The sequence below is a fragment of the Ovis canadensis genome, chromosome 15, assembly GCF_042477335.2.
Source record: "Ovis canadensis isolate MfBH-ARS-UI-01 breed Bighorn chromosome 15, ARS-UI_OviCan_v2, whole genome shotgun sequence".
Taxonomy (NCBI): domain Eukaryota; kingdom Metazoa; phylum Chordata; class Mammalia; order Artiodactyla; family Bovidae; genus Ovis; species Ovis canadensis.
Window position 1 is genome coordinate 56,519,449 of NC_091259.1, and position 17,642 is coordinate 56,537,090.

Consider the following 17,642-nt stretch of genomic DNA (forward strand, 5'->3'; position numbering starts at 1 on the left):
GAATGTTGAGCTTTAAGCCAACTTTTTCACTCTCCTCTTTCACTTTCATCAAGAGGCTTTTTAGTTCCTCTTCACTTTCTGCCATAAGGGTGGTGTCATCTGCATATCTGAGGTGATTGATATTTCTCCCGGAAATCTTGATTCCAGCTTGTGTTTCTTCCAGTCCAGCGTTTCTCATGATGTACTCTGCATAGAAGTTAAATAAGCAGGGTGACAATATACAGCCTTGATGTACTCCTTTTCCTATTTGGAACCAGTCTGTTGTTCCATGTCCAGTTCTAACTGTTGCTTCCTGACCTGCATACAGATTTCTCAAGAGGCAGGTCAGGTGGTCTGGTATTCCCATCTCTTTCAGAATTTTCCACAGTTTATTGGGATCCACACAGTTAAAGGCTTTGGCATAGTCAATAAAGCAGAAACAGATGTTTTTCTGGAACTCTCTTGTTTTTTCCATGATCCAGCGGATGTTGGCAATTTGATCTCTGGTTCCTCTGCCTTTTCTAAAACCAGCTTGAACATCAGGGAGTTCACGGTTCACATATTTCTGAAGCCTGGCTTGGAGAATTTTGAGCATTACTTTACTAGCATGTGGGATGAGAGCAATTGTGCGGTAGTTTGAGCATTCTTTGGCATTGTCTTTCTTTGGGATTAGAATGAAAACATACCTTTCCCAGTCCCGTGGCCTATTCTCTTTCATAGGAAACTTTTCCCTCTCATATATTCGTCAGGATCTGAGTATTTGCTGGTCCAAACCAACTCTTTCTGATTTAGAGACAACTGACAAAAAACAGTAGCAAAGCAATTAAGTAGAATGTGGATACATTCATCAAACTTTGATTAAAGTAAAATTTTCAAGAAAAATTAATGTCTATTTTTGGTCCAAAGGTATGAAATTAAAATAGTCAAGTCAGAAGTTTATTTTCTACCTTAGTTATTTTGCTGGTTTTAAAATATTGCATAAAAGATTTTACTGTGGTACAAGAACTGTGGATTTCTACTTATGGGATATCTTTCATAAAAAGAGTGATGTTTTTCTTTCTGGCTTACTTCACTCTGTATAATTGGCTCCAGTTTCATCCACCTCATTAGAACTGATTCAAATGTATTCTTTTTAATCGCTGAGTAATACTCCATTGTGTATATGTACCACAGCTTTCTTATCCATTCATCTGTTGATGGACATCTAGGTTGATTCCATATCCTGGCTATTATAAAGAGTGTTGCAATGAACATTGGGGTACATGTGTCTCTTTTAATTCTGGTTTCCTCAGTGTGTATGCCCAGCAGTGGGATTGCTGAGTCTGAGATGACCCAGAGGGATGGTACAGGGAGGAGGGAGTGGGGTTCAGGACGGGGAACATGTGTATACCTGTGGTGCATTCATGTTGATGTATGGCAAAACCAATACAATATTGTAAAGTAATTAACCTCCAATTAAAATAAATACATTTATATTTAAAAAAAGAGTGATATATATCTTTGGATCTTTCTTTCATACTTTAGATATGTAAATGAGATGGATGATATGATCTCAGATTTCTATAAAATCAGAAGGACTCAATATGTTGACTTTGGGTGAAAAGAAAAGGTAGAAAGGGAAGTAGTAGCTTTAACTGAGAAACATTTGTTTGGATCAGAAGACCCAAGGGCACTACGTCCATTTCCAACATTACAGTCTTCATGTCTTCTGTGTTGACCCTAATAGGGATCCCAGGCCTAGAGTCTGTGCAGTGTTTGATTGGGAGTCCATTCTGTGTCATGTATCTCATTCCTATGATTAGAAATTTCCTGCTGTTTATCATTATCAAATCAGAACACAGATTCCATGAGGCCATAAACATTTTCCTAGGCATGCTAGGAGTCACAGATATTGCCCTTCGTACCAGCATTGTGCCCAAGATGCTTGGAATCTTCTGGTTTCATGTAACAGATTTATTTTGATTCCTGATTGCCTCAAAAGTGGCTTATTCACACATTACAGTGCATAGAGGTGGACACCCTGCTTGCCATGGCCCTGGACCACTAAATCGCCATCCACTGAGACATATTGCCATCTTCACCCATCCTTTAGTTACCCCAAATCAAGGCTGTGGTACCACTCAGGGCTACCATTCTTATGTCTGCATGTATGCTAAGTCGCTTCAATTCTGTCCATCTCTGAGACGCTATGGACTGTAGCCTGCTAGGCTCCTCTGTCCATGGGATTCTCCAGGCAAGAGTACTGAAGTGGGTTGCCATTTCCTCCTCCAGGGGATCTTCCCAACCAAGGGATTGAGCCTGCTTCTCTTACATCTCCTATATTGGCAGGCAGGTTCTTTGCCACTAGCGCCACCTGAAAAGATTCTGGTGCCTAATACTGATAAAGTTCTAGTTACAATTTTATTATACAAGAGTCATCTACCACACCTAATGTGAGCATATGTCCATTGTGAAACTGATTGCAGGAGATGTCTGGGTCAACAGAATCTATGGTTTGTTTGTGGCTTTCACTGTTGCGAGAAAGTTCCAGATAAACATCTATTTCTGCTTCATTGACCATGCCAAAGCCTTTGATTGTGTGGATCACAATAAACTGTGGAAAATTCTGAAAGAGATAGGAATACCAGACCACTTGACCTGCCTCTTGAGAAACCTGTATGCAGGTCAAGAAGCAACAGTTAGAACTGGACATGGAACAACAGACTGGTTCCAAATAGGAAAAGGATTACGTCAAGGCAGTATATTGTCACCCTGTGTATTTAACTTATATGCAGAGTACCTCATGAGAAATGCTGGGTTGGAGGAAGCACAAGCTGGAATCAAGATTGCTGGGAGAAATATCAAAAACCTCAGATATGCAGATGACATCACCCTTATGGCAGAAAGTGAAGAAGAACTAAACAGCCTCTTGATGAAAGTGAAAGAGGAGAGTGAAAAAAGTTGGCTTAAAGCTCAACATTCAGAAAATGAAGATCATGGCAACTGGTCCCATCACTTTATGGCAAATAGATGGGGAAACAGTGGAAACAGTGTCAAACTTTATTTTTTTGGCCTCCAAAATCATTGCGGGTGGTGATTTCAGCCATGAAATTAAAAGACACTTACTCCTTGGAGGGAAAGTTATTACCAACCTAGACAGCATATTCAAAAGCAGAGACATTACTTTACCAATAAAGGTCCATCTAGTCAAGGCTATGGTTTTTCCTGTGATCATGTATGGATGTGAGAGTTGGACTCTAAAGAAACCTCAGCACCAAAGAATTGATGATTTTGATCTGTGGTGTTGGAGAAGACTCTTGAGAGTCCCTTTGATGGCTATGAGATCCAACCAGTCCATCCTAAAGGAAATCAGTCCTGAGTGTTCGTTTGAAGGACCGATGTTAAAGCTGAAACTCCAATACTGTGGCCACCTGATGTGAAGAGCTGACACATTTGAAAAGACCGTGATGTTGGGAAAGATTGAAGGCAGGAGGAGAAGGGGATGACAGAGGATGAGATTGTTGGATGGCATCTCCGACTCAATGGATGTGAGTTTGGGTAAACTCCAGGAGCTGGTGATGGACAGGGAAGCCTGGCATGCTGCAGTTTATGGGGTTGTGAAGAGTTGGACATGCCTGAGCGAAAGAACTGAACTTCACTGTGCAGGGTTTGGCTTTACATTCATTACATTGTCCTGTGTATATTTATCACAGCTTTTTCTTTTGACCCAGAAGGAGGCAAGGTTGAAAGTATTCAATACTTGCATCACTCATATTGGTGTCTTCCTCCAACTCTACCTCCCTGCCTTCTTCTCCTTTTTTGACATAGGTTTGGTTCTCACATCTCACCTTACATTCACATCCTCATTTCTAGCATTTACTTGGTGTTCCCTCCATTTCTCAATCTACTTGTCTATGGTGCAAAGACTAAGCACATTCTTATGCATATGGTAAAAATATTCTGTTCATAAAATTTACTATGAATAAGGCAACCGAGCTTTTTTCTTTTTGCGTGGTAACAAAATTTCAAAACAAAATAAAACTACAAAAATCTATGTGATTGAAATTATTTAGTTTTCTATTTAATTTTTATTGTTTTTAATTTGCTGTCATAAGTCACTTTTCATAATCTGACATGGCAGCTATGTGACATAGATTCATGTACTGTATCTGGGTAAAGAAATTAAGAAACATAAAAGAGTAAATAGTGAACATAGGTCCTTTCCTTTCGTTGCAGAAATGGTGATGTAATGACCAATTCAGGAAGGAGCTTCTTGGTGCAAATAATGTTTTAAACCTCAGTTGGGTTGTTATGCATTTATGTCTCCTTTGCAAAAAATCACTTAAGCTGTACAAAGTATAATTTCTGTACTTATACTAGACTTTAATATCAAGTTTAAAATACAAAGTAAGTGAATCCTCAAAAATGAAACAAAACAAAGGACAAAGGCAAAAAGTCTGAGGAATTGCTATGATTGAAGAAGTCTAAGGAGACATGAATATAAAATGCATTATATAATTCTGAATTGAATTTTGGGCAAGAAAAATGTACATATAGGTCTTTGGACTATTTTTAACCTTGGATATGGGCTAATACTTAGGTTGTAATATTACTTCAGTGCTGTGTCCTGATACTGTCTATAATACTACAGTTAGTCAGTAGACTATCCTTTCCCTAAGGAAGCATACTTAATTATTTAGGAGCAAAGGAACACTATGTCTCGAATTTACTCATCAGTTCAGTTCAGTTCAGTTGCTCACTTGTGTCCAACTCTTTGCGACCCCATGAATTGCAGCACGGTAGGCCTCCCTGTCCATCACCAACTCCCAGAGTTCACTAGAACTCACGTCCATCGAGTCTGTGATGCCATCCAGCCATCTCATCCTGTGTCGTGCCCTTCTCCTCCTGCCCTCAACCCCTCCCAGCATCAGAGTCTCTTTTCCAATGAGTCACCTCCTCACATGAGGTGGCCAAAGTACTGGAGTTTCAGCTTTAGCATCAGTCCTTCCAAAGAACACCCAGGGCTGATCTTCAGAATGGACTGGTTGGATCTCCTTGCAGTCCAAGGGACTCTCAAGTGTCTTCTCCAATACCACAGTTCAAATGCATCAATTCTTCAGCACTCAGCTTTCTTCACAGTCCAACTCTCACATCCATACATGACTACTGGAAAAACCATAGCCTTGACTAGATGGACCTTTGTTGGCAAAGTAATGTCTCTGTTTTTGAATATGCTATCTAGGTTGGTCATAACTTTCCTTCCTCATAAACACTTCATAAAAATTATCTAACTATCATATATCTATCCATATATATATAGAATTGTTCAGTGGTAAAGCAAAATTGAGCAAAATGTAAAAAAATATATAAATCTGGGTAAATTGTATAAGGAAGCTTCTTACAATACTCGACAAATTCTGTACATCAATGTAAGATGTGTTTGTATCAAGAACTGTTCTTTAAATATCTCAATTTAGAAATGGCTGCCATTATTCACTCAGTTAACCAATCCAGAAACATCATTTACCTTTGATGTTGGCTGCAATTCCACATTGTACACCTAACCAATCATTTGATCTTAGTATTTATCTGTAAAGTATCCTCAAATAATTTATCTTCTCTCCCATTAGTCACTATCTATTCTTTTTTTTTCAGTCTTACATATGATCTTGTGAAAAATAAAATACTAGGTTTTTCATCTTTCATTTGCTGGCAGTTTTCATTTAAACACTGTTATATTTTCAACATAAAGTACTTGATGCATCTGTATCTTATTCCTGATATTTTGTATGCAAACATGTATTTTTTGCCCAGCTGACTTCTATCCTACATTTAGAATTTAGTTAAATGTTTCCTCTAAGAAATTTAGCCATTTTCCTAATTTTTTTTCTCTACATCTCCCAATAATGCTCATAGCATGCATCACAGCACCTCTTCATTTCTTCTGTGTGTAACTTCTTTTTCCATATAGGTCACATGTGCAATCTATTTGTATACTCCTGACTTACACATACATATTAAATTTTAAATATGAATAAATGTATATTGCATGAAGGATTTAAAAAATAAACGCACAAAAATTCTACCAAACTTTTCATAATGAACATTTATTCTCACAATAGAATAATTTAAATGGTTTCCTACTGAAGACATATGAAGGAAGAGTTGTTCCAAACTGAAATAACTTAATCATTTAATGTTTTCCTATTTGTGGAATGATAATTTTTTTCTACTATTAAATTAGTTTCAATTAATTTCCTTTACTTTTTATAGAGTTTAAGGTTTATAGAAAATTGAATAAAAAGCCAGAATTCCCATATAAACTTTCTCCGCAGAATGAATATTTAACAATTACACCTGAGTTAAGCTGAGTTGTCGGTCACAAAATCGTGTCACCACATTTATTTGATATATCCTAAATTTAAAAGCATATATCTAATATTTTATTTCTTGTATGGTCTGTATATACCATGGTAAGTAAGTTTTTTTTTATTTATTGAGATATAATTTTCATACCATATAGCACACTCTTTAGAGAGTATTAATCTCTGGTTTTTGACATATCCCAAAACCTGTGCAATCATCACTACTATCAAATTCCAGTACATTTAATAAAGATAGTCCATCCCCCTTAGCAGCCACTCCCCATTCTCCAACCCCATTTCATGGCACACATTAGTTGATGTTCTGTGTCTGTGATTTGTCATCTCTGGACATCTTATGTAAATGAAATGAAACAATATTTGGCCTTTGAGTCTGGTTTCTTTGACTTAGAATAATGTTCTCAAGATTCATTTGAGTTGTAGCATAAATAAGAATTTCATTTACTTTCATACTTGAATGATATTCTATTGCATGAGGTACCTGAGTCTACTCTTGCACCAGGAAGCAGATATCTGGCCAACTTATCCATAGTTCCCTTCTCTCTGCATGGTAAGGATGTCCATCTTTATTCAGAAAATTCCACAAAAAGTATAAGCATGTCTAGACCCTTTACATTTATATTTCCCAGATTTCATTTAAATTTATTTCTTTTTATTTAATGATGTGCACTGGTTTTGTGTTTTATTTTTTTCTGGTACAAATCCTCAGCTACGGCTGATTTCAATCTGCTGATATGAATCACTGAGTGTCCAGACACAAAGATGTACACACACCCTGACCCTGGTTGAGCTGGGTTCCTTCGTATAACTGCCCTCGATCCTATACCATTTCTTTCTCTAGGAGGATGATAAGTTTATGGCAGTTTAATATGAGGATGTGGTCAGAGAGTCTTAATTCAAAAAGAACAAGTCTACTGAATGGGGCCTGACCCAATGACACAGGACAAAACCAGTGTGACTTCAAGTAAAGTCATCAGGAAATCCAGGGTTGTTAGCCAGGTGATCCAGGGTTGTTAGCCTCTCTCTTGTACTCTTCAATGAATCCAAGATAATTCCTTTCATAATATTAAAGCTTAAAATCCTATTGGAAGGCACAAAGTCTTCTTTCAATCTAATAAATACCTGTCATAAATAACAGTTTCAGTTTGGGAAGTTGATATCAATTTGTGAAAATATATACAATCCTTTCATAATAATTCTAAATATGACTGGAACAACTTGGAGAGAGATAATTTGGATACTAGAAAGATTTGTGTAATCAGCTCTTGCATGGAAGAAGCTCAGAAATTGTAACTGAGGCTCTGAGGTGAATGTTCCAAAGTCAGCACCTGTTAGGACCCTAAATAAGTCAGTAACCTTAAACAAGAAATATAGAATTAGATTAAAAACACATTATTTTATTTCTCTGTCAGTATGTCTATGCTGACTAGTCTGAATATCTCAAGCTGTTTTTATTTACCATTATTGTCCCATTATTTTTGTAAATAAGTATCACTGATTTGTTTTGTCTGGTCTTCAGCACTGTCTTCTCTTAGGAATTTTTTAAAAGAGGCTTATTTTGGTTCCCAGTCCTAAAATGAAACCAAAGGTTGAGAATTATTTTTAGATGCTAAACCAAATATCAGAGAAAAAATCTTGTATGTTCTGAATGATAGTGTGCTTTCTTTTGCATCCTTGTCCCCAGTGAAATTTAACACGCACTAGAGATTTGTGAAAACCTGTCCCCAGGTGCATCCTATAGTATAAAACATTCACCCTTCACTATCTGAAGCGTCAGAACATTTTCTCCTTTATGGCTTCTCTGTGTATTATCACAGATGACCCCTGGTAAGTCAATGGGATAGAGATTCTGCACTGATTATGGGAAACTGGAGGGTTGGTTTCAAAAAGAATGTGTATGCCATGTGATCCTATGTAATTCCAGGATGAAAAAAAAAAAAAGCAATACAGTCTTATAGTAGTTGAGTGTTCAATCACTAGGCAGATGTGTCTCATGCTTTTCATAGCATTTTTGAATCAGTTAACGCTACACTTGGTGACAAGTTGTAAAGCAAGTTTGAAAAAAGAAAGATTTTTGGAGAATATCTGTGTTGATAGATGAATGGAAAGCCTGTTTGTTAAAAGATTAGGAAGTTACACATGCTCAGACTGGAAAAGATGCAGGAAAAAAGATACCCATCAAGTAATTCTGTAGAAATGCTTCTTTCAAATGAAGGACTCATTTAATATCTCAATTTAATATCTCTTTCACATAAAGCACTCATTTAATATTAGTGAAAAAAAGATAAATGTGCATTGATTAAGAGCTGGCATTTATTGACAGATCAATACATCTTATGATTCCTTCCAAATATTTAGATGGATTATATCATGTAATAAATCACATCATAATTTGTTTCTATCCATGATATTTCTTTATAATAAAGAAAATGAGACAATGTAAAATTTCATAATTGAGTACAGTGCAGGCAAAGCTAAGTAGGACCATCCAGGATTTAAATTCCGTTGAGTGGCTTCAGATCCTTGACAATTGACAGCCACGACCCATGGCTAATGTGTATCATTGGAGTATGTATATATTTGAGACTAAAATTTTTTTAAAAAGGCAATTTAACGTTCATTTTAAAGAATAGCTATTTGTCATCTGGAGCTTTCCTAAAACATGATATGCTATTTCAGAAAACAAAAAAAGAGTCCTCTGTATTCACTGGAGTACTTGAGACAGAAATTAGTGGATGAATGAGATCAGTGGAGACTTTCAAGAGAAAATATTCCTGAGATTGTAGAGAGTATGGGATTAGAGTCCTGGATTCTTTAAATCTTTTAGATCCTGGGATTTGGGTTGATTTAAAATTGGAGTTGTAAGGAATACTAATAATTCAGGTTTTATGCTATAAGATGACCAAGGTATATTTACCCAGGCTTTTGAATTTCAAGAGTTTAAGATATCTTTACTCCCTTTCTAAAAACACAGAGTGTCTTTCAGCTTGTCTTTTGTCATTCATTGCTGTAAATCTCAAACCACACACTTTTAACCTCATTTCCTCTAATTTCTGCTACATAAGACAATGAGTTTTGCATATTTTCCATTCTTATTATTCTTTTGCTGTATCACATTACTTTATGATATAATTATGCACTGTCACAAGTATGTTTGTGACTAGATCCCTTTACACTTAGCTGCCATGTTTTTCAAGCCATTAATTAACTTCCCAGCAGATGATATTTTTTTACCTTCCACAGAAACCTATTCTTCAACCCCAAGAGGAAAAATCAAATGGTTTAAAATACTAACTTCACATGCAATATTCAATCCTTTATATTAACCATCATTTCTGCTTATGAACTGATTTATATGTGATAAATGTTTATTGATATACAGCCTCACCATATCTCACAGGCTTCTGTGATTTTTGTACAAACTATCTTGGAGTGCCCTTCTCCATCTCTTTTATCTGGTTAATTTTTGTTGAAAAATGATTCCCTTTTATAAGCAATTTATTCTGCACATTTGGATTAAGTCATAAAACTATCAATTCTTATACATTAAAAACTGTTATTGTTTTTTATTCCTGCTGTATAAAACTATACAACAATGTTTAGCAACTGAGGTGATGTGCTATTCCTTTCACATCCAGGAGATATTTGGTGATACCTGAATATACTTTTCATTGCCAAAACAAGAAAGAGCTACTGACATCCAATGATTGCTGCTGCTGCTGTTGCTAAGTTGCTTCAGTCGTGTCTGACTCTGTGAGACCCCATAGACGGCAGCCCATGAGGCTCCCCCATCCCTGGGATTCTCCAGGCAAGAACACTGGAGTGGGTTGCCATTTCCTTCTCCAGACATCCAATGTTTAGGAAAGAGGAATGTTGCTAAATATTCTACAATGCTGAAAATTACTCCAAAACAAAAAATTGATCTGAACTACATGTCAGCTGCACCAAGGTTAGCAAACCCGGGGCTTCCCTGGTGGATCAGAGGGTAAAGGCTCTGCCTGTGATGCAGGAGACTCAGGTTCAATCCTTGGGTTTGGAAGATCCCTTGGAAAAGGAAATGCAACCCACTCCCATTACTCTTGCCTGGAAAATCCCATGACAGAGGAACCTGGTAGGCTACAGTCTATGTGGTCACAAAGAGTCAGACATGACTGAGTGATTTCACCCTTTTTCTTCTCTTTAGGAAACTCTGCCCTAGAAGAGTATTATCAGGACTCATAAAGTTGTGTCAATGAAAAAAGTAATCTAAGAAGTGGAAAATTTTATTTGTGCCCAGTTGAACATTGGGCTTCCCTGGTGGCTCAGATGGAGAAAATTCTGCCTGCCATGTAGAAGACCCAGGTTTGATCCCTGAGTTGGGAAGATCCTGTAGGGAAGGGAATGGTTACCCACTTCAGTTGTTCTTGCCTGGAAAATTACTTGGATAGAGATGCCTGACAAGCTATAGTCCATAGGTTAACAAAGAGTCATATAACAGAGTGACTAATACTTTACCACTCCTGTACAACCTGCCTCTCTTCACTCTCCACCTCTTAAAGTCTTCCCTGGTGACTCAGATGGTAAAAAAAAAAAATCCCCTAGGAGATCTAGGTTCAGAGAAAGTAAGGGAAAACCACTAGGCCATTCAAGTGAAAGAGAAGTTGCTCAGTCATGTCTGACTCTTTGCGACCCATGGAGTGTAACCCACCAAGCTCCTCCATCCATGGGATTCTCCAGGCAAGAATACTGGAGTGGGTTACCATTCAGGTATGACCCAAATCAAATCCCTTATAATTATACAGTGAAAGTGACAAATAGATTCAAGGGATTAGATCTCATAGACAGAGTGCCTGAAGAACTATGGACAGAGGTTCACAACATTGTACAGGAGGCATTGACCAAAACCATCCCAAGAAAAATAAATGCAAGAAGCCAAAATGGTTGTCTGAGGGGGCCTTACAAATAGCTGAGAAAAGAAGAGAAATGGAAAGCAGAGGGCAAAAAGAAAGATATAACTAACTGAATGTAGCATTCCACAGAACAGCAAGGAGAGAAAAGAAAGCATTCTTAAGTGAACAATGGAAAGAAAGAGGAAAACAATAGAATGGGAAAGAGTAAAGATATCATCAAGAGAATTAGAGATACTAAGTGAACACTTTATGCAAAGATGGGGACAATAAAGGATAGAAATGGCAATGACCTAACAGAAGCAGAAGAGATTAAGAAGACATGGCAAGAATACACAGAAAAACAATATAAAAAAAGTTCTTAATGACCCAAATAACCACAATGGTGAGGTTATTCACCTAGAGCTAGAATCCTGCAGTGTGAAGTCAAGTGGGCCTTAGGAAGCATTACTACAAACAAAGCTAGTAGAGATGATGAAATTCCAGCTGAGCTATTTAAAATCCTAAAAGATGATGTTATTAAAGTGCTGCCCTCAATATGCTCCCAATTTTGGAAAACTTGAGAACATTTTTGTTTCTTGAGTTGTCCAAAAGAGCCACAAGACTGGAAAAAGTCAATTTTCATTCAATCGCAAAGAAAGAAAATGCCAAAGAATGTTCAAATTATTGAACAGCTGTGCTCATTTCACAGAATAGCGAGGTAACGCTCAAAATCCTTCAGCTAGGCTTGAACAGTACGTTAAGTGAAAACTTTCATATGTACCAGCTGGATTTAGAAAAGGCAGAGGAACCAGAGATCAAATTGCCAATATCTGTTGGATCATAGAAAAAAGAAAGATAATTCCAGAAAAGCATCCACTCTGCTTCATTGATTCTGCTAAAGCCTTTGACTGTATGGATCACAACAACCTGTGGAATATTCTTCAAGAGATGAGAATACCAGACCACCTTACCTGCCTCCTGAGAAATCTGTACCGTGGCCAAGAAGCAACATTTAGAGCCAGATATGAAGCAATGGACTGGCTCAAAATTGGAAAATGAGTACATCAACTCTGTGTATTGTCACCTTGTTTCTTTAACTTATATGCATTGTACATTATGCAAAATATTGAGCTGTATGAAACACAAGCTAGAATCAAGATTGTTGGGAGAAATATCAATAACCTCAGATATGCAGATGATACCACCATAATGGCAGAATGTGAAGAGGGCCTAAAGAGCCTCTTGAAGGTGAAAGAAGAGAGTGAAAAAATTAGCCTAAAACTCAACATTCAAAAAACGAAGATGATGACATCTGGTCCCATCACTTCATGGCAAATAGATGGGGAAACAATGGAAGCAGTAACAGGTCTTATTTTCTTGGGCTCCAAAATCATTGCTGATGGTGACTGCACCTATGAAATTGAATGACAACTGCCTACTTGGAAGAAAGGTTATGACAATCCTAGACATCTTATTAAAAAGCAGAGACATAACTTTGCTAACAAGTGTCCATCTAGTCAAAGATATGGTTTTTCCAGTAGTCATGTATGGATGTGAGAGTTGGACCATTAAGAAGGCTAAGGGCCAAAGAATTGATACCTTTTAATTGTGATGTTGGAGAAGACTCTTGAGAGTCCCTTGGGCTGCAAGGAAATCAAACCAGTCCATCCTAAAGGAAATCAACCCTGAATATTCAGCGAAAGAACTGATGCTGAAGCTGAAGTTTCAATACTTTGGCCACCTAACGGGAAGAGCTGACTCATGGGAAAAAACCTCGATGATGGGAGACAGAGGGCAGGAGGAGAAGAGGATTACAGAGGGTGAAATGGTTGAATGGTATCACTGACTTGATGGACATGAGTTTGAGCAAGCTCTGGGAGATAGTGAAGGACAGGAAAGCCTGATGTGCTCCAGTTTATGGCGTTGTAAAGAGTCAGGGATAACTTAGCGACTGAACAACAAATTGAAGATTATAAACCAGGAACATCATCTCATAAAGCTCTGAGAACTGTACCCCCTATTAGAAGTCAAAGCATAGCTATATAAAATTTTTGAAACAGAGAGATGTACTTTAAGTGATGTATTATTGATAGTTTATAATATTCACATCTGCAAGTACAATTTGGTTGGTTGTTGTGACCCCTTACAAGACCATGAATCCCATTTTCATGCTCCCATTGCACAACAACCATTAAGTATTCCAGACTGTCTATTTCATGAAGAATTCCTGACCCTCAATTAGGCAATTCTCATGCTAATGGCAGCTATGTGAAAGTCACTCGGTCATGTCAGACTCTTTACGAACCCATGAACTACACAGTCTATGAAATTCTCAGGCCAGAATTTTGGAGTGGGTAGACTTTCCCTTCTCCAGGGACTCTTCCCAACCCAGGGATTGAATCCAGGTCTTCTACTTTGCAGGCTGATTTTTTACCAACTGAGCTACCAGGGAAGCCCAAGTATTCCAGATTATCTATTTCATGAAGAATACATGAGCCTTAGTTAGATGATTCTCATATTAATGGCCATTATGGATATTTTAAACCCATGAAACAGTCTGTATTTCAGTCAAGTTACACTTTTGCCCATGTCCTTACACCCCTGAGCCATGAAGAATGAGTCCTGTTGCCGCTATACATTGCTGCTGCTGTTTCCCTTATGTCCTAGAAATTCCCTCTCCTCTAGGTATCTTACACTACATATAAATTTTTTTTAATCTTTGATTTGAAATCTTTAATTTTTAAGCACACAATAAATTTTATGTAACTCAGCTTTTAGAAATATAGGCAAAAATAGTACAGTTTTATTAGAAATGTAAAATGTAACAACTTTTGCTCAAATTTGCTAAGTGCACATGGATTTGAATGACCTTTCCTTCAACTCTTCCTTCACGTTCTCATAAAGGACTACCAAACTTACATAAAGACAGATTGCATTGATTGGTAGATAAACATATGCTTTGAATGACAAGAGTTTCTACCTCAATCATTTTTAATAGGAAATTTGTCATTCTAATACACTGAGCAGAGATTGTGTATTTGCTGGTCCAAGCCAACCATGCCTGATTTAGAGACAACTAAGAAAAAGAGGTGCTAACCCGCCTGCCAATGCAGGGGACTTAAGAGATACAGGTTCTATCCCTGAATCAGGAAGATCCCCTGGAGGAGGTTATAGCAAACCACTCCAGCATACTTGCCTGGAGAATCCCGTGGATAGAGGATCCTGGTAGACACAGTCCTTGCGGTCTCATAAATTCAGACACTGCTGAAGTGACTTAGCAAGCAGCCAATAGAGAAAAAGAGACTAGTAAAGCTGTTAACTGAACTATGTAATGTGGAGAGATTCATTAAATTCTGATTCAAATGTAACTTTCACACAATATAAACAAGTCTATTTTCTTTGCCCACAGGTCTGGAATGAAATAATAGTCAATACAGCAGTTTGTTTCCCAGTTCAGTTATTTTTCATGTTTTAAAGCATTGCCTAGCTCTGCACATAAATTTTTTTTGTGGTACAAGAACTATGGTACTGTGTCTGTGGATGTCTTTCCTAAAACAGTGATGTCTCTCTGTTGACCTTTGTTTTACCCTTTACATGTAAATGAGACTGATGATATTATCCAAGATTTCTGCATAAATCAGAAAGACTCAATATGATGACTTTGGGCAAAAACAGAAAGATGGAAAGAAAGTAGAATTGAATTAGAAACTTGGGTTTGCATCAGGAGACTCAAGGATTATGTCCATTTCCAACGTTACAATCTTCATGCCTTCTGTGCTGACCCTTATAGGAGTCCCAGGCCTTGAATCTGTGCAGTGCTGGATTGGGGTTCCATTTTGTGCCATGTATCTAATCGCTATGATTGGAAATTTCTTGCTTTTGATTATCATCATGTCAGAACGCAGCCTCCATCAGCCCATGTATATTTTCCTAGGCATGTTAGGAGTCACAGATATTGCTCTCAGCACAAGCATTGTGCCCAAGATGCTTGGAATCTTCTGGTTTCATGTAACAGAGATATATTTTGATTCTTGCTTGCTTCAAATGTGGCTCATCCACACATTTCAGTGCACAGAATCAGGCATCCTCCTAGCCATGGCCCTGGACCACTATGTAGCCATCTGTTATCCACTCAGACATGCTGCCATCTTCTCTCACAAGTTAGTCACTCAAATAGCAGCTATGGTAACACTCAGGGCTGCCATTCTTGTAACACCATGCCTAATACTGATAAAGATTCGATTACAATTTTACCATACAACAGTCATCTCTCATTCCTACTGTGAACATATGGCTGTTGTGAAACTGGCTGCAGAAAATATCAGGGTTAACAAAATCTGCGGTTTGTTTGTGGCCTTCACTGTTGCGGGGCTTGACATTGTGTTAATCACGTTGTCCTACATACAAATATTCATCACAGTTTTTCGTTTGCCTCAGAAGGAGGCTAGGTTGAAAGCATTCAACACTTGTGTCGCTCACATCTGTGTCTTCCTCCAGTTCTACTCCCTTGGTTTCTTCTCCTTCTTTGCACATAGATTTGGTTCCCACATCCCTCCTTATATTCACATCCTCTTTTCTAGCACTTATCTGCTGGTCCCTCCATTTCTCAATCCACTTGTTTATGGTGCAAAGACCAAGCAGATCCGTGTCCATATGGTAAAAATATTTTGTTCAAAAAATTTGCTGTGAGAAAAGCTTTTATGTTTACCTTTTTGTGAATAGCAACAGTATTTCACAACATGATAAAACAACAAAAAGTCCTTCTTATTAGAAATGCTCAGATTTTCTATTTAATTTTTTTCAACTTGCCAGAATGTTAGCTATTAGCTATTAGCTATTGGGGCATGAAAACAGTCTATAGGATTGTGGATCCTATTGAGAATTAGAAACATAAAAGAGGGAAATAGTGAATGTTTCTCTTTTAAATTTCTCTTTCAGTTTTTTTTAGCACCTGCTTGAGTGTTCTCTTGTAAATGTCCAACTCTGGAAAGATTCACAAATTATGGATCTCTCAATGATGTTCTACAGTGTTCAGATACTCAGTAAATTTAGTTCTTGATTTTGTTTCCTGGTCATGTGGATCTTCTTTAAAAAAAAAAAATGAAGGAAGTGTATGTTACTGTTCTTATCAGAAATAAAGCAAAAGAGAAATTCTATCTTTATGTTAGTAATGAGAAAATAAAGTCTAAAAATTTCAGTATATTTTCAGGGTCATTCAGGAAGTTATAGGCACAAAAATCATGAGCAGTAAAGTGCTTAATTTTCCACAACAGTGCTTTTTCTGCTGTTTTTATCATTTACTTTTTATTAATTCATCTAATGTTATTAAAATCTTAGGCTGTTATAAATACTATGCTACAGAATAGCAGCATAATGGAACATTTGACGCAGCGACTAATTATATTGCATTTGTAAACTTTGTAGCCTTATATTTCTAAGCAAATGAGAGGAAAAGAGACACATGATAATGAGAGAGAAATGGTTGTAGAATGCACAAATAAATCTCTAGATTTTATAGGAAATTAAATACTTAGAGGACCAGAGTGTCAGTCTCTCACATTGTGAGAAACATCCAATCCTCATGGGAATTTTATTGTTCTGACTCCCTTGGGTCCAGGTGTGGAAAGTCACACTATCTACTCTCCCAACATCAGGGAATAAGGAAGCTACAGGACAAATCATGAATGTCCTCACTCTCTCAAATGCTAAGACTGGAGCAGGAAATGGGAAAATCGTGAGCAGGAGAGATGATAGTCAGTAGTAGCAGTAGACATGGAGAAGGCAATGGCACCCTACTCCAGTACTCTTGCCTGGAAAATCCCATGGACGGAGGAGCCTGGTGGGCTGCAGTCCATGGGGTCGCGAAGTCGGACACGACTGAGTGACTTCCCTTTCACTTTTCACTCTCCTGCATTGCAGAAGGAAATGGCAACCCACTCCAGTGTTCTTGCCTGGAGAATCCCAGGGATGGGGGAGCCTGGTGGGCTGCCGTCTATGGGGTCACACAGAGTCGGACACGACTGAAGTGACTTAGCAGCAGCAGCAGCAGAGACAAGTACAACTTAAGTGAGCCTGGCAACTATTAGTAACTTAGTGAATTTTTCTTCAGCTTTAGGTTGTAGCTACAATTCTGAGAAAACAAAACAAACAAAAAATTAATTCTATATTATCTTCTCTATGAAATGAATACTAAAATTCAACCTTTAATTTATAGCCTAAAGTATTTATCCTATCATAGCAAAGGAGATTTTAGCAATTTGGGAAACTATTCCAGAACAGTTTTCAGTTAACAATAAGTAAAGGTGTACATTAGGACAAGCAATTTGACAACACTAATTAAAATTTAAAATGTGTACAATCTTCAGTGCCAGGAAACCTCAGTTTAGTTCAGTTCAGCTCTCAGTCATGTCAGACTTTGTGACCCCATGGACGT

General features: G+C 37.6%; 1 protein-coding gene and 1 pseudogene across 1 annotated transcript; both read left to right on the top strand.

The window, feature by feature from the left end:
- The first annotated feature begins 1,562 nt into the window (after positions 1-1,562).
- Positions 1,563-12,053, top strand: LOC138420152 (olfactory receptor 52A1-like; annotated as a pseudogene).
- A 2,894-nt stretch (positions 12,054-14,947) lies between these two features.
- Positions 14,948-15,898, top strand: LOC138420472 (olfactory receptor 52A1-like). Its single transcript, XM_069553704.1, has one exon. It carries the CDS (start codon positions 14,948-14,950, stop codon positions 15,896-15,898), a length of 951 nt encoding a protein of 316 aa, XP_069409805.1.
- The last annotated feature ends 1,744 nt before the right edge of the window (positions 15,899-17,642 follow it).